The sequence below is a fragment of the Prunus mume genome, linkage group LG5 (assembly GCF_029339155.1).
Source record: "Prunus mume cultivar Tortuosa linkage group LG5, ASM2933915v1, whole genome shotgun sequence".
Taxonomy (NCBI): domain Eukaryota; kingdom Viridiplantae; phylum Streptophyta; class Magnoliopsida; order Rosales; family Rosaceae; genus Prunus; species Prunus mume.
This window is the reverse complement of record NC_142702.1, coordinates 26,901,673-26,919,777: the sequence shown is the minus strand read 5'-3', so window position 1 is coordinate 26,919,777 and position 18,105 is coordinate 26,901,673. Positions and strand designations below refer to the sequence as shown.

The window sequence follows — 18,105 nt, the reverse complement described above, 5'->3', positions numbered from 1 at the left end:
TTCCTTTGTACTTGGATTTCACTGTGCATTTCATATTGGTTTTTGGTTGTATGGATTCAATTTAAGTTTCATGCTTTGTGATTTGTAATGTTAGAATTCTTTTGTAGTTACATTGTTAGAATCCTGAAATTTAAGTTTTTGCTTAAAGTTGGTTGGTTGGTTGTATTTTGAGGCTATGTAATTATGTGGTTGAAGTAATCAAGAAACTGATAGATAAGGAAAACAGGGACAAAAGAATCAACATATCACCTGTTGGGTTTTTTAAAGAATGATTGGTTGGTCCATTTGTTTTCTCACCTCAAAAATGGCCGGGACCGCATACTAAATCGTATACTTCATAAGCAAGCCAAAGTAAATAATATCCAGCTTCCTATGCTTATTTTTCTATTTTGAACCCCACATAAAACAGAGCCACTAATTAATCAAGGGAACTCAGAATACTCCCTTCGATTGATATAGTGATAGTTTGTTAATTTTTAATTTTGTACAATTATTGTTTTGTTGTGTTTGATTTATGTTCAAAAGAATTGCCTCCAGTAGAATCAATAATGTAGCAATGAGATGCTATGTTGAGTGCTATGTTGATATATAATCCCTGAATTGATATATAATCAACTTATATACATTAGAAATTGACATATAATCCCTGAGGTATATAATCCCTGAGATGCTATGTTGAGTGATTTTGTTTTGTTGCCAACTCAGGAATTGATATATAATCAACTTATATGCATTGGGAATAAGATGCTATGTTGAGTGCACGAAATTGGATAAATATTATGTTACATTTAGCTTAGAAAATTCATTATCTTGCCACCCAAAAAGTTCTGTAAGTGGAGCATAAAATGCTTCCTCTGCCTTTTTTTTTTTTTTGGCCCTTTTGAATGTTTTTCCCCTAAGGTTCTCAGTAAACATTTCACTTGATTTCTTGACTTGGTGGGCTTGATTGATTATCAGTTTTGAGTCGAATGTGCTAACTGTGTATATCGGTTTAACTAGGCTTGACATTAGTATTTATATATTGATTTGATAATTTTATGTTAGAGATATTAGAGTTGTTTGTTTGTTTATAATCTTCTTAGCTGACTCCTCTGCCATCAACCAAGCTTGAGTGCTTATTTGAGAAGAACAGTCATGTCAAGAAAATCCTTATTTACGAAAGAACTTATCAATATGGAGTATTTACGAAAGAACTTATCAATATGAATGATTTGAGTGTAACTGAGCATTTGTTTTCAATCAATCAAAAATATGAAAACTACTTTTGTGCCTAATGCCTTTTTTCCAAATTTGCTTTGCGATGGTCACACATTTAAACTGATGTTTTGGCTTTAGATGCATTTGATGTTTTCGCTTTAGATAGATATATGAAGAAGCGCTTCTTCTTTTTTCAGTTTTCTCATCCTTTTTCTCCTTTTTCTTTCTTAACCATGTCTTCTTTTGATGTTTTGTAGGTGGTATTTTCCTGGTTCAAATCAAGTTGTTAGGGTCTTGCTTTTGGTTCTGTTAAGCAAGAGGTGAGTTTCTTGGTTATAATAAATTAGCAGAAATTAATTGTTTTCCGTTTTGTCTTAGCCAATGGCATCAATTCTCCATTTGTGTTGATCATTAAGCCATATATATATATATATATATATTAATTTCTTAATAATGAATTATTGGTATACAAGTTTAATATCAAAGCATCCCCTGTAGATCACATAATATATGCATTAACGTTTTAGTAGGAACCCATGCAAATCAGCTAGATGATGCTTCATTATTATGCATCAAAGTTATTCAAATTAAACAACACATTATTAAAAAACATGATATTATAATCAATAATTGTATACTCTTTATTTCAAATGCCGCATCTAACTGTTTTTAAGTACACAGTGTAACATTTCCATTCCAATACAGTTAGTGAAAGAACTTTTTTTAATAAAAATAATTTTTTAAATTCATGGTGGAAATAACTTTAAACTTGGAAAAGATCACCAATTTTTAGCAATGAGGATGGAATTTTTGTTAAAAAGGTGGCCATACATATCAAAATACTATCAAAGATGTAGCACATGTGGCTCTAATGCTCTAATTAGGGATCACCAGGTTGTCCAAAATCTAGAATGTCTTTGGCTCATTAAACTAATTTACAAAAATGAATTAATCATATTGGCTTAACTAATTATATAGGGTTTGGTCGATGTTTTGTTTTATGAAATTTGTTTTTTACTGAACATTTAACATTGCTCTACATTGCCTTGCATGCATATGGATTTTGAAACAAGTTGTGATGTGTTTATTCAGTTTTCTCTTTGTGGTATCGGTTACTTTTCAACCAATTAAGATGTGTTTCTCCTCTTAAGCAATTTGAAAAAAAACCAGTTTTCACTTCACATCATCATATTTTCATGTTTTAATTTGTTCAATATTCAGATTTTTTGTTGTTCTGTGTTGATTTGATCTAATTTTGTTTTTCTGTCTTCGTATTTTAGATAGCTGTTGTAATCCTACTTTTGTGTTGCTGTTTTTGAAAGTGCTTGATAGCTTCTCTGACTACAGGTTAGTATTTCATTCATTTTTTAAAAGACTATGCATAGTGGTTGTAGCTTATTGATTATCAAATATTATGACATTTAAAAATTCTTATTTTTGTGGTTCATCAATATCACTGTGCATTTGCTTTGCTTAATTATAATTTAAGTGTAATTGATAATTTGAAAGTTTATTTATGCATGTTTTATTTCCTTTCCTGTTTTCAGTCTATTGCTTGGGTTTTTAAATTTTTGTGCACGATGCACAAAAGGACTAGAAATAGCAAACGAAATTCGATCATGCGCGAAGCTCATAGTTTCGCCATTTTAAATGGTACAGAAATCTCTGATGAAAATGTTTGTTGTGTTGATCATAAGCATGGCCATCAAGCGAAAAAATTTTGTAGCCCAAATTATAAAAACAATGGTCAAACTCATGTGCTATCTGAGAGCCTTAGATTTAGCCAACAAGGTTTGGCCATACAACAAGACTCTGGTGCTAGCACTTCAGCTGGTATAGAATTTCCTACCCAAAATGTTTGTCACACAAACAATGAAAATAATCATCAACACGAAAAAAATTCTATGACCAGCCATAAAAAAATTCCAGAAGCCCAGAACAAAAGACAACAATGCGTTGAAAATATATTGTATGGCAATATCAACGCAGTTCAAACAACTGCGTATGAGATTGAATTTGCCCATTCTGATCAAATCGGTGGCGGTCAGGCCTTCTTTCAGAAACAAGCAAAGTAGGTTCTCTTTTTTACTTGAATTTTTCACCTAAATTCAAACCGTATTGTTCTATTGCTGATAACCTCCGTTTCTGTCTTCTATTCTCTTCATTCCACATTTCTTTTTTCTATAGGAACTATTGAAGGATATGTGGATTTGGGAGAGATGAATTATAAGTGCATTCATTGTGGTGCATTTTTTTGGTTAAAAGAATCCATTAAACAAAAATCGAAAAACAATGAGCCTCTTTTCACTCTTTGTTGCCAACAAGGAAGGATCAAACTTCCAATTCCAAAACCAACTCCTCTATTTTTAGAAAGTTTACTTGATCCAAATCAAGGCCAAAAAAGTGTGTTGTTCAGAGAGAACATTCGGGTATATAATTCTATGTTTGCATTTACTTCAATGGGAGCCAAAGTTGATCAGTCAATTAACAATGGATCAAGCCCTTACATTTTTAAAATTAGTGGTCAAGTTCATCATTTAATGGGCTCTTTGCTGCCTCCTGAGGGTGAATGTCCAAAATTTGCCCAGCTTTACATATATGACACCCATAATGAGGTAATGAATCGCCTTCACGCAGTTAATTGTAACCGAAAGAATGAAAAGCTTGATCAAAACATTGTGCAGGGTTTGATTAAAATGTTTGATGAATCAAATGAACTGGTTAAACTTTTTAGAACAGTCAGAGATAAATTTGAACAAGGTTTGTTCACTCCTTTGAAAATCACATTGTTGGGTAGGCAGCCAAATGGTAATAAACAATATGAACAACCAACATGTGATGAAATTGGTGGTTTGATTGTGGGAGATATAGGGCTTTTTGATTCAAATAGAGATATTGTTATAGAGTTTAAAGATGGAGGGTTAAAACGCATCACAAAATTAAATCCGAAATTCATGTCTTTACAATATCCTATTCTTTTTCCTTATGGTGAAGATGGGTACACACCTGATTTAAAATGGAACAATGGTTATAAAGGTCGTGAATCTAAAAGAGGAAGAATTCCTATGAGAGCCTTTATAACTTATCAGATTCAAGAGAGAGCGCCTCAATTGGACACACTATTAAAAGGCGGAAGGTTGTTCCAACAATTTTTAGTGGACGCTTATGCAACACTTGAAGAAGATCGATTGGATTACATTAGGAAAAATCAAAAAAATTTGAGAAGTGAGGTTTATAAAGGCATTTATGATGCAATTTCAAAGGGTGATAATGATGCCAATAACATAGGCCAAAGAGTCATATTGCCTAGCTCCTATACTGGAAGTGCTAGATATATGGTTAATAATTATCAAGATGCTATGGCAATTTGCAGGCAGTATGGACATCCTGATTTATTTATAACTTTACCTGCAATATCAAGTGGCCTGAAATTGTAAGAGAGTTTGATAAAAAACCTGGATACAAACCAGAAGATAGACCTGATGTAGTTTCAAGAGTGTTCAAAATGAAACTTGATGATATGATCAATTATATCAGATCAGGAAAACCTTTTGGAGAAACTGAGGCAGGTAAATTTTAAAAACTTAGAATTTCTGTTGTACTCAATTTCTATCATTTTTGAACATGATCAAGCTGACCAAGTATTTTTTTGGTTTTCTTGCTTGATCAACAACAGAAGTTTGTACAATCGAATTTCAAAAAAGAGGATTGCCGCATTCTCACATATTAGTCTGGTTGAAACAAAGCTATAAATGTTTCTCAGCGGCTGATATAGATTCTATCATCTCTGCTGAATTACCAGATAAGATTGTGGATCCTGTTCTTCATGATATTGTTAATCAATTCATGATCCAGTCCCTGCGGAGAAATAAATCCTAATTCTCCGTGCATGCGAGAGGGTAAATGTTCAAAATTTTTCCCCAAACAATTCAAAAGCGAAACAATTTTTGAAACAAATGGTTTTCCTGTGTATAAGCGTCGTGATGATGCAACAAAATTTGTGCTTAAAAATGGAATACATATTGATAACAGCTTTGTAGTGCCTTACAATTCTGAATTATTATTGAGATATAATGCTCATATAAATGTTGAATCCTGTTGTCAATCGATGCTCATAAAATATCTATTCAAATATATAAACAAAGGTTCAGACAGAGCTAGAGTAGTTTTTCAAGAGAACCAACAAGATGAAATACTAGCCTACCTTAATTGTAGATACATCTCTCCATATGAAGTGTTTGGAGGTTGTTTCAATATCCTATCCATTCTAGAAAACTTTCTTTTTGCTGTTGAACGATTGCCAATACATCTACCTTTAGAACAAAATGTTGTTTTCAATGGTGATCGATCGCTTCAATCAATTTTTAATCAAAAAGGTATTGAATATACAATGTTAACAAGTTGGTTTGAAGCTAATAAAACTTTTCAAGAAGCGCGAACTCTAACTTATGCAGAATTGCCGTCAAAATTTGTGTGGGATTCTCGCAGTAAGATGTGGAAACCTAGAAAAAAAAAGGGATCCATAGGTAGAATAGCTCATGTACATCCTGCATCTGGCGAATTATATTATTTAAGGATGCTTTTAAATTTGCAAAAAGGAGCCTTTCATTTTGATGACATAAAAACTGTTAACGGCATTATACAACCATCATACCAAGCTGCATGCAAGTCCCTAGGTTTGTTAGGAGATGATAAAGAGTGGATTGAAGCTTTAACAAATGCAGTGAATACTGCCTCATGTTCTGAATTAAGGCAATTGTTTGTTACAATCATTTTATTTTGTGATGTAGGGAATCCTCAACTCCTTTTTGACACTTCTTGGCAAAATATGTGTGATGACATTTTGTACAAACTACGAAAAACTTTTTCAATGCCGAATCTAATTTTGCTAGAATTTGAATTAAAAAATTATCTTTTGTTTGAATTAGAGCAGCTTTTCAATGTATCATCCAGCTCTTTAAAAGATCATCATCTCCCTATGCCTGATGAACATAAAATGTTAGAACTTAGAAACAAGTTGTTGAGAGAAGAATTGAATTATGATTATCATAATTTGGAAAAAGAACATTCAGCTTTACTGCCACAACTCAACAAAGGTCAGAAAGATGTATATGATTGTGTCATCAACGCTGTGAATGAAAAAAGGCCAGGCCTCTTTTTTGTTTATGGCCATGGAGGAACAGGAAAAACTTTTTTGTGGCATACAATAATAAGTAAAATTAGATCTCAAGGAAAAATTGTTTTGGCTGTTGCTTCATCAGGAATAGCATCATTATTATTACCAGGTGGTAGAACAGCTCACTCTAGATTTAAGATCCCCTTAACTGTTAACAATTGCTCAACATGTCAGATAAAAAAGGGAACTCACCTTGCCCAACTAATTCAAAAAGCCGATCTAATTGTTTGGGATGAAGCTCCAATGAATCATAAACATTGTTTTGAAGCATTGGACAAATCACTTTCTGATATTTTATCGCATTTGAACAATTCAGATGAAAATGCTCCATTTGGTGGCAAGCTTTTTTTGTTAGGCGGTGATTTTAGACAAATATTACCAGTTATTCCAGGAGGAACAAGAGAAGAAATAATAAATGCCTCTCTTAACAGCTCCTATTTATGGCCTTTTTTCAAAATATTCCATTTAAAAGAAAATATGAGGCTGTCAAAAAATGGATTAAGTGCTGAAGAAAAACAGAAAATAAGTGATTTTGCAGATTGGATTTTGCGCATCGGTGATGGTCAAATTGTTGATATAGATGATCCAAACGATAAAGATGCATCTTGGATTGAAATTCCTGAAGATTTACTCATTCATTCATACACACATCCTATTCATTCAATTTTTGCAGCAACATACCCAGATTTTGACAAAAATTTTGACAATTTTGCCTATTTAAGGGAACGAGCTGTTGTGACACCTAGAAACACAACTGTAACAGAGATAAATAATTATGCAATTCATTTATTACCCGGACAAGAACGAACTTATTTGAGTTCAGATTCTTTATGTTCATCGTCTGGAAATTTTGAAAACCTTAGCATTATGTACCCTACAGAATTTCTAAATAAACTTGAATTCAATGGTCTGCCTTCACATAGTTTGGCTTTAAAAATAGGAATGCCTATCATGTTGTTGAGAAACTTAAATCAATCTTCGGGTTTATGCAATGGAACACGATTAGTTATCACCCAACTGTACGATAAAATTATTGAAGCAAAAATACTTGCTGGCAACAACATTGACCATAGAGTTTTCATACCTAGAATCAGCCTTACAGCAACTGAAAACAAATGGCCTTTCATTTTTAAAAGGCGCCAATTCCCAATTCGGCCATGCTATGCAATGACGATAAACAAAAGTCAAGGCCAATCTTTAAAACAAGTTGGACTGTATCTTTCTCAACCTGTGTTCACCCATGGGCAACTTTATGTTGCATTATCTAGAGTTACATCAAGGCAAGGTCTTAAAATCATAATACACAATAATAAAGAAGCGCCTAACAAATACACTAAAAACATAGTGTACAAAGATGTTCTTCAAAATTTACAATCAGGTTTCAACTTTTATCCATCTGTGGTTAAATATTTCTATATTTTTTTATATCAATTTTCATACATTGCTGTATACATTTTTATACTAACAAAATATATTTTTTATTTTCAGGTTTATGATACAATGAGTTTCGTTCACATCCGTGGTTTACAGCCGTTTCAATTTAACAAGAAGATTAAAGTCCGTGTATGTAGAATTTGGAGACCAAAACTTATTGGATATGATGATCAATTCGGTGGTTTACAGTGTAGTGTATATTGGTTGATCAAATGGTGAGAAAATCTCCTTATTATTCATGTTATTTCAGTTTAGTTATCACAGCTTCTTCCCTTGCAAACAATTAGATTCAACTAGATTAAATTTTACTAATGTATTTTCTACTATGATTTTAAAGTTAACTGATATATTTCCTAAAACTGCATTCAGTTTTAATTAATTATGAAAACTTCATTTGCAAAGAATTAAATCCAACTGGATTAAATTTTCCTCAAGCATTTACTACTATGATATTAGAGTCGCTTAATATATTTGATAAAACTAGATTAAATTATGTTTCAAAATTACCTAATAGTTTATTTCAGTTGAACAATTCTTATATAATCTTAGCATTAATATTTACATCTTAATATAGGTCTTTTTCATTCATTTTTTCTATAAATTTTATAATCTAGCACCTGCCAATGTCAATAATTTAGACCTGTATATATGTGTATGTATCACTCGATTACGTAATAGCTTTTGTTAAACACCCTTATCCATTCCAAAAACCTAAATCGTTTTTAATTTTCTTCCGTTCCAAATTGGTTCTCATAGTTTATTTATCAAGCAGTTTAGAAAGTGTCACCTTATAAACAGGGCCAAATCCTCCCTCTCCCAGTTTATTCGCTACATTGAAGTTGTTTGTTGCAGCTAAAACTCTTTTTAAATTGAAGAGTGGTAGTTCTGCATCATTCTTCACAGCTTGCTCTTTCTTTACTTATAGTCTCACTCATACTGACCTTCCGTGCTCCCTGTTTCATTCTTATTATTAGAGTATTGGTTGTTTGGAACACTAGAATATATGTGTTTGTGTGAGTGACAAAGAGAAAAAGAAAGAGAAGGGTGGTAGCACTATACCTTCCATTCCCAAGTATTTCTTCCATATGAAGAATTTGTTGGCTGGGAGATTTTTTGTCAAGAGACTTTCTTTCTTTTAGTGGTTTGATGTTCATTCGACAGTTGAAGGCTCTGAAAGCAAGCTAATATATAGAGTGATGGTATAAATAGATGGATCATGGATCTTGGTGCAATTCTCTATGTTTTTTTTGGGTTATTTTTTATGCTGTTTTCATTCATGGGTTGGTTTTTATGTATTTTGTTTTTAGAAGTTGGACTTTTTGAAATTTGATATTGATATGGGAATTGAAAGTTTTCAATTCAGGATAATGCTTTTCAGTGTGTGTTAATGAAATTGTTCTTTGGCTTTTCCTTATCTCAAAATGCCAATTTTCCATGGAAACAAAGGAGATTAGGATATTATATAGAAACAAAAGAAATTGTTGTGTTATGTATTGCAATACAGTTTTAATAAATGTTTTTGTTTTGTTTTCAATTCTATGTTCTATTCCTCTATGTTACTGAAAATAATAGCGTATGATTTATTTATTTGTAATTATGCAAATAGTTATATAGTTTCCTTCTATTTTTTGTTGGGTAAACAAAATCTGTTGTAGAAAATGTACTTTGTGATTAAAAATTTTGGGGTCCAAACAAGGAATTGATTTTTCATGAGCTTGATTGACAAGAAGTAAATATTTCCGCCTTGAATTTTTTTGGATGGCTATACTTTAGGGGTTCATAGCTCTTTGGATTTGTTTTCCATGATTTTTCTTCTCTGTTTGTGATTAAAAAGGTGAATATCATGTGAATATCATGTTATTAGTGTTGTAGTGGTAGAAGTCACTCTAGATTAACATTGCCTTTTGTCTAATATTTCAAGAATGTATAAAGTTCTTTTTGAGTAGTGGAATCCAAGGTCTACGAAAAGAAGACAAAAAAGTAGAAGTGGGAAAATAAAAGAGGAAGGTAGTGAGCAAAATCTACAAGGCTAAGAAAGGTTACAAATGAAATTTAAAAATATAAAAAAAACTTGATTGTTTAAGGGAACTTTTGCATAGGTAAATTTTGATCGTATACTCTTTCTTTCAAATGCATCTACGATCATTTAAACAGCCCTCTTCCTGTGCATGCGAGTCTCAAGACTATATTTGTCTTCTTTTAACACTTTTTTCTTCATGATATTAACTTGGTTCATTAAGTTTTCTTATTTAATGACTGTAATGCATGGAAATCAATCATGCTTCTAATATTTCATTTTTAAATTCACTGTTGTTTCAAAGTTGCTTCGTCTAAATGCTTAAAGATCGATGCTACTTCTAATATTTGGTTTTCAACTAGGTTGTTTACAAATATAATTTGTTTCATACTAAATTTTTTTTCCTTCTTTTTTCAAACATGTAGGCAGATGCGATTCAAGCCATTGTGAAAGAGATTGACTATGATTTAATTGGTGCAAAGATAAAAGCTGGTTGTATTTATGAGATCACACATTTTCACTCCGGCTGTAGCAAAACATCACACAAAGTTGTTCCGCATGCTGCCCATTTGTTCTTCAATACAAGAACCGTTTTCACCGAACTGTCAAGTGTTTATCCCCAAATTCCATGACATCGATTTTATTTTCTTGATTATGGTCAGTTGTGCACTCGCATAGACAAAAATGAAATCCTGACAGGTAATACTCTACATATTCTCCAAAAATATGCATTTATGTATAATATATATTTATCAACAATTTTTATGCATTTCTATAAACTTATCATACTTACTTTGTCAAATTGCAGATGTTTTGGGACACATTACTGCTGTACAACCTTTAGAAGAAAAAATGGTGGGCAATGCACGGTTGGAAACCAAATGTGAAATTTACATTCAAAATATCAGGTACATGTGTTAACAAAATGTGTACACATTTTCAAACCATTATATCTCTTGCTAATTTATTGTTTCATGTTTGATAATCCAGGAAAGAAGATGTTAGAATAACGCTATGGGGAGACACTGCACGAGCGTTTGATTTCCAAGCTTTGTAAGAGTTGGCACCACCAATAATCACTGTTTTCACAAAGTCTTAAAGTCAAACAATTCCAAGGTATTCAGCTTAATTTTCCTTTCTTTCCATTATTCAAACTTCATCTCAAATAAAAAAAATCTTATTTATAGTTTACAAATGTGTAGGAAAAGCCGTTCTGAACAGTAGCGTGTCAACAATGATTTTCATCGATCCGGATATACAAGAATTAGATACATACAAAATGACGTATGATTTTTTATCCTCTTTATGCTAACATACATCTTTCTTCCTCCTTTATCCGAAACTAATCACCTCATTTTTATATATAAAAAAACAACAACAAAAACAAACACAGCTTTGGCACTTTTGTAGATGCTATTAAAATGGTCCCTCCTTCTTCGATTCAACCGATCAAGCTGAGGAATTAGAAACTGCTAAAAAGCTATCTGTACAAGAGTTGAATGTTCTTGATCCGGATTTATGCAAGGTAAAAAGCCAATTTCCTCCCTTTATCTCCCTATTATTCTTAATTTAACATACTACATTATAAATTCTTTAAACTATAATTTATTTCGATTTTCTCTTATTGTTGTATGTTTTATAATTATTATCATTTTATTAACAAGTCTGTTTAAACATGTTCTAGGATGCTTTCATTTTATGTAGAGCAGCTATTACACGTTTTGATACGCGTACTGGATGGTGGTATAAGGCATGTCCATCCTGCTTCAAACAGCTTAGATCCATTGCCCACAGTGATGAACTTCTGTGTCCTAAACACAATAATCAAATTCCTCTCCCTTGGTAATACAAATATTAGCAATTAGTTTCATCTTATTTTTTCATAAACTTCGAACACAAATATCTTAGATTATTAAAACATTACATGAATTTTACATACAGGTTTAAAGTTGGTTTAGTTCTTGAGGATTCAACTGATGAAACAAATGCTATGATCATTGGAAAAGCAGTAGAGCAATTGTTTGGAATTTCTTGCAATGAATTGGTTATTCAACAAGGTTATACTGACCACCAAGAGTTTCCACATGCAGTTCTACAGACAAGAGGCCAATTTAAAAATTTTCAACTTCGGTTTGGGAGCATAAAAACTGATTCAAACAGAAATGATTTGCTTATTCAAGCTGTGTTTGATGAGAAGGTACAACTTCTTGAATCAGGATCATAAGCCAACTTTGTTGAGCATCAGAAAAAAAATATTGCTGCCCAAATGCTTCCGCCTACTCCCCCACTTCTTTCAAAGCAAACACCGCCTGTATCTCTCGCTATCTCATCCAATCCTTCTTCAGTGGAGCCCATTTCAAATTCGAAAAAGAAACGTAAACTTGCAGTGAAAAGAGCTCTTCTCACCTCTTTAACAAGTAAAAACTGAAAAGGTTAGAGTTTACATAACAATTAACTCATTTGTATTGATATTTTTATATAAACATTTACTAATACTTTTCTTTTCACTCTGTTTTACATCTTTCTAAGTGATGTTGAAGCTGAAAACAAATCTGAGAAAACTTTTGTGCAAACAGAGAAGAAAATGTCACTTCGACAATTTACCAATTATCAGTTTGAAGAAGAAAACAGTCCAAGGCAGTTCCAAAACCACCTCTCCTACTGCCACATCAGAGTTTGTGCTCTTTCCTTTTCAATTCATTCATCTCACTGATACACACATTACACACAAAGTATTTCATTGTTATTTTTTATGTTTACTTATTAAACTTAATTCTATCATAATAATTAATACTTGCTAATTTTTGACTTTATGCCAACAGAGCTAAAACCTCTAAAAAGGAGAAAAAATGGCATTAGTCAACCAAACAACAAATGCAGCAACAACAAAAGCCCTGTACCAAAAGCATCAAAGAAGAAAAATCCATGTGCACTACTCATTAAAATATAGATAAACGCATGTACAAGTTTTTTTGAACAATATGCAACTTAAGGCTGCTCATATTTTGATGTTTTAATAGCTGCTTGATATATTAAAATATGCACAATATTTTAACATAATAAGCAGCATATTAAACATGATGTTAGTTTATGTTTTGCAACATAAGCTTGCCAAACTCATGATCACACTGTTTACATCTCAATGTATATATAAATAGTCCAAACTCATGATATCACTGTTTGCATCTCAATGTATATATAAATAGCCTAAACTCATGATAGCACTGTTTGCATCCACTAAACTTTTTAATAGATTAATGACTTGCTGATGGATTTCTGAACATACTGTTGAATCCTTTCATTCTTTGCCCAAATTGATTCTGTAATGATTTTGCTGCTATAACAGGTTGTTAATTTGTTGTTGTAATGATAGGTTTAGATGATTACAATATTTGAGCATGTCAGTGAATCCTTTTTAAGTATTTTGGTAACTAGGTACTTGACAACTCCCAACGTGGGGAGAGAGTGACAATGTGTAATTGATTTAAGGGAAAAAGATGATCTCTTTCTCTGTGTGCACTACCATTGTTTCATATTGCACAACAGCTATTTGATGAATGAGTATATATATCTCTGTAAGTCATCTAACAGAGTTTGATCTATATTTTCTGCTCATAGAATGTACTTCTATATAGTTGTGCTATTGTCGGTGTGTGTCCATTTTGCTTTATTAGGCTATAGATGTAATTAAGAAATAACAGTTTAATTCTTGAATGTTTTTTTCCCTTCCCAACTATTGATCTATTGGTCAAACTTTGACTCTGATTTTTGGCTTTGGGTTTTGATGATGGCTGATATTTTGTTTTCTTCTATCTCTATTTGTTTTTGTTTTCCAAGATTTTTCTTTTGTTTTAGAAGTGGACTAATGAAGTTCAGGCATCTCATATAAAAACACTGCAAAGAAAAACATATTTGGACAGTTTTGGGAATAGAAAATCAGAAATTGCAATTTTTCAATTTTTTTCTTGCTTTTTGTCTTCATTCTATGTTTTTTAGGTGTTGAGTGAGGTAATTTTGCAACAAAATGATTTCTGCATCTATAAAGTTTGTATACCATGTTGTGTTACAATTTCTTAAAGATTCTGCCTAATTTTTCAAAGTTTTTTGTCCCAATTTGACACTCTACTAGAAGTGCAACCTGTGACCAGAAAACCACTGTAACAATCGACAAATTATTAAATTCCCCTTTTGATTTTTCTAATATTATGAAACTGTTTCCATCCTTTTTGAAGGATAAATGATTTTGTAATGATATTTGCTTATACTGTCGGAAGAGAGACTTTTGTCGACTGGAATCTCTTAATTCCCAAATGCCAAACCTTTAGTAAAACTTAATGATTGCAGTTAATTATATCCCTGATTTAATTTGTTATTGTGCATTTTCAGTTTTCCCAAAATTTGATCAATATTTTAAGATGACAAGCAACATATAGAACATGTTATTAGTCTTTATTTCGTAACTTAAACCCGCAACATCGTGCGGGCACATTTGCTAGTGAAGACTAATTGAGGAAGCTTTAGAGTTGAAGTAGTTTCTGGATGTGGTTGCCTCGCACATATTTGCTGTGTACTTATAACGATGGATGGAAAGTCCTTTTCTTCTTCCTAACATTCTGATTCCTTCACTTTCCAATTCCCATGGTATTATTGTCTAAGCACTTAAATTAAAGGGTTAATTACAGTGTAGTTCCCTGTAGTTACACCCTTAAGACATGTTAGTCAATACATTCTCGATTTTTACAATAACATACCCCGGTCTTTTAAATTTGTTACAATGTGGTTCTACCGTTAGGTTTCCATCAGATCTCCCCATTAGTTGCTTAAGTGGCACTATGAGTCCCATATTTTCTTTTATTTTTTTAATTTGAAATTGAATAAAATATTAAAACTAAAAAAAAAAAACACATATATATATCTCTCTCGATATCCCAATACCCCGATTTCTTCCCCCCCACCTTCACCCCGATTTCTTCCCTTGGAGAAGAAATTTCATGTTTAAAGTTAGCGTCAATATTGTAGCGAATTGTCAAGTTGCCTGAAGAATACCTTCCTTCTCAACACTCCCGGAGGAGAAGAAAGAAGAAAGAGAATATATTTTGTAACTGAAAGAACAAAGAGAAAAGAAAGAGAAATTCCATCAAGCATGTTATCTATGTATACACATCACGGATTCACATCTCATTCAAGAATTGCATAATTGAATACCATAAACCTACTAAGGAGTAGATACTTTCTCTTCTTTTCCAATGTGGGACTCAAGTTCATCTATTAAAATCAAACTCCAACAAGTAATTGATATTATCAAATCACGTTGTGACTTGAATTTAAGTTTCGAGGCTAAAATCCATTTTTGGAATACTAAAATATTTGGATAATCAAACTAAATTTCTAGGATTTTTATTAAAATATTCAATACTAATTATTCACTAAAGAAATAATAACTAAAACACAATTACTAATGAAAGTATTTAAATAAGGCTAAGATATTATTTAATTAATAAAAAAATAATTTTAAAAGGATATTTTAAGGGTATAGCCGGGCGGCTGTACTATATAAATAGAATATAACATTATAGCCGTGCGGCTATACTATATAAATAGAATGTTAACAGCACAGCCGCGCGGAATTTTAAAAGTACAGCCCTGCGGCTATACTCTTTTAATAGAACTTACACAGCCGATCGACTGGACTTTTAGAATATTTTAAAAGTATAGCCGCCCGGCTGGACCAGTTAAATAGCATAATCTTAATTTCTCTTTTTCAATTACTTTATTTAGTAGTTATGTTTTAATTACCATTTACTTAGTGATAATTAGTATTTAAATATTTTATTAAATAATAATTACCATTTTTTAAATAATATAATTTATGAAGTTAATTAAAATATTTAATTATTCACTAAATAAATATCAATTAAGACATAATTACATATGAAAGTAATTAAATAAGGCTAAGATATTATTTAATTACTAAAAATAAAATTTAAAATAAAAATTTATTGGACCTAAAGATACTAAATATATATTTAAAAAAACACTCCCGAAACGCGTTAAATAACAGGTTTATCCCGTGAAATGTGCTAGATTAGACCTCTCCTCGACATTTCGTCGGTTAAGGTTAGTTTCGTCAAGAGAGGTCTAATCAGCAAATTTACTGGGATAGATTTGTCCTGACAAACCTTCATCATGAGAGGTTTTATTGCTTTTTTTTAATAATTTTTTTAAATTTTAAATATATAAAATTAGTTTCTTACTTTTAGTTTTTGGCCAACTTCTTTAGTTTAATATATGTAATTAAGTAATATCTTTAGTACAAATTTATAAATAAACCAAATCCTAGATATGTATTTATAAAAAAACATAAGCACTATTTAAATATAGAAACACACCCAAAATCAACCCCAAAGTCAACTTTTTGGGTGTGTTTATAAATGGGTTTTGAGTGTGTGTAATAATGGGTTTTGGGTGTGTTTATATGTTTAAATAATGCTTGGGTTTTTTTATAATTTCAATCCTCATTTTGGGTGTTTTAGTGAAACTCCCTATCTTTAGTTTAATTATTATTTCCTTAGTGAATATTTAAAACTCATTTCATAAATTACTAAATAAATAGTAATTAATTTTTTAAAATTATTTTGTGGACTTTGTTTTTAATTTTTTTTAAACACAAAATTAGTTTGGGTAAATCCAAGTATGGAACCAAAAACCCTAACTTCCAAAATTGTTTTAAAACCTTTCTCAAGCCTCAAACCCTAACCATAAGCCTACTAAGGAGTAGATACTTTCTCTTCTTTTCCAATGTAGGATTCAAGTTCATGTGTTTCAATGAAACTCCAACAAGCAGTTGATATTATCGAATCACGTTGTGACTTGGATTTAAGTTTCGAGGCTAAAATTCATTTTTGGAATACTAAAATATTTGGGTACTCAAACTAAATTTCTAGGATTTTTACTAAAATATTAAATACTAATTATTCACTAAAGAAATAATAATTAAAATATAATTACTCATAAAAGTATTTAAAAAGGCTAAGATATTATTTAATTAATAAAAATAAAATTTTAAAAAGGATATTTTAAGAGTATAGCAGAACGGCTATACTCTAAATAGAATTTTAAACTTCGACCAAAAAAAGAAGAAAGAATTTTAAACGTAAAGCCGCATGGCTATACACTTTAAATGGAATATTTTAAAAGTACATCCACGCGGCTATACAATTTAAATAGCATAATCTTGATTTCTTTTTTTCAATTACTTTATTTAGTAGTTTTGTTTTAATTACTATTTACTTAGTGAATAATTAGTATTTAAATATTTGATTAAATAAAAAAATTAAAAATAATAATTCACATTTATTACGTAATATAATTTATTAAATTAATTAAAATATTTAATTGATCGCTAAAGAAATAAAAATTAAAGCATAATTACATATCAAAGTAATTAAATAAGGCTAAAATAAAAATTTATTGGACCTAAAGATACTAAACAAATATATATATATATATATATATTTTTAAACTCTCTCCCAACAAAACTTCATCGGCATAGGTCTATCTCGACAAAATTTGCTGGATTAGATATCTCCCGACAACATTTCGTTGGCAGAGGTTAATTTAAATCGAGAAAGGTCTATTCGCAAATTTCACCTAGATAGATCTGTCTGGCGAACCTTGTCTGGAGAGATTTTTTATGGACTGGCTTGGGTAAAGGGTATTTAAGTTTTTAGGGATGTGAAATTGTTGGATGCCTTTGTGATTTCTGGTATGTTATGCATATTTGGTGGCCTTGATCTTCTCTGTTTTGTGGATTTATGTGGACAAGTGGGTCACTTAAAATCTCGGAATTCTAGAATTATGTGTTCTAGTTATTCTAAGAAACATGCATAATTAACAACCCAGGGGCTAAGAGAAGATAAAACACTTGTTGACCACACAAAGAAAAATGAAAACAATACAATAACACCCACCCCCAAATTTCTTCTTCCCCCTAACCCCTGGATTTCTTCTCCTCCCTCCTCCCAGATGTTAAAATATGAATAAAATATTAAAAATAAAACTCTCTCTCTCTCTCTCTCTCTCTCTCCACCCAGACAAGACCGTGAATTTGTGGGAGAAGGAGGGGAAAGAAATCGGCATGGAGGGGGGAAGAAATCGGGAGGAAGAAAGGAGGGGCTCTAGATGAGACCCATAGTGCTACGTAGGCAACTAACGGAAAGATCTGACGGAAATCTAATGGTGGAATCACATTGTAACAAATTTAAAAGACCGGAGTATGTTA

The 18,105-nt window shown here is 31.5% G+C and overlaps 1 protein-coding gene, 1 long non-coding RNA gene and 3 pseudogenes across 2 annotated transcripts; all 5 read left to right on the top strand.

Moving 5' to 3' along the window:
• The first annotated feature begins 1,453 nt into the window (after positions 1 to 1,453).
• On the top strand, positions 1,454 to 12,252 carry LOC148917450 (replication protein A 70 kDa DNA-binding subunit D-like; annotated as a pseudogene).
• On the top strand, positions 3,580 to 5,076 carry LOC148917453 (uncharacterized; annotated as a pseudogene).
• LOC148917452 (uncharacterized) lies at positions 5,588 to 6,716 on the top strand (annotated as a pseudogene).
• LOC148917451 (uncharacterized) lies at positions 7,238 to 7,869 on the top strand. The gene is made up of 2 exons (XM_089052447.1): positions 7,238 to 7,751; positions 7,862 to 7,869. Exons 1-2 carry the CDS (start codon positions 7,241 to 7,243, stop codon positions 7,867 to 7,869), a joined length of 519 nt encoding a protein of 172 aa, XP_088908573.1. The 5' UTR covers positions 7,238 to 7,240.
• A 166-nt stretch (positions 12,253 to 12,418) lies between the features above and the next one.
• LOC148917449 (uncharacterized) lies at positions 12,419 to 13,097 on the top strand. Its single transcript, XR_016126615.1, has 2 exons — positions 12,419 to 12,498; positions 12,647 to 13,097. It is a non-coding gene; the product is annotated as an uncharacterized LOC148917449 (long non-coding RNA).
• Positions 13,098 to 18,105: the final 5,008 nt, after the last annotated feature.

What these genes read in the sequence shown, in the direction of transcription:
- LOC148917451 (XM_089052447.1), top strand. Translation starts at nt 7,241, where the DNA reads ATGTACCCTACAGAATTTCTAAATAAACTTGAATTCAATGGTCTGCCT.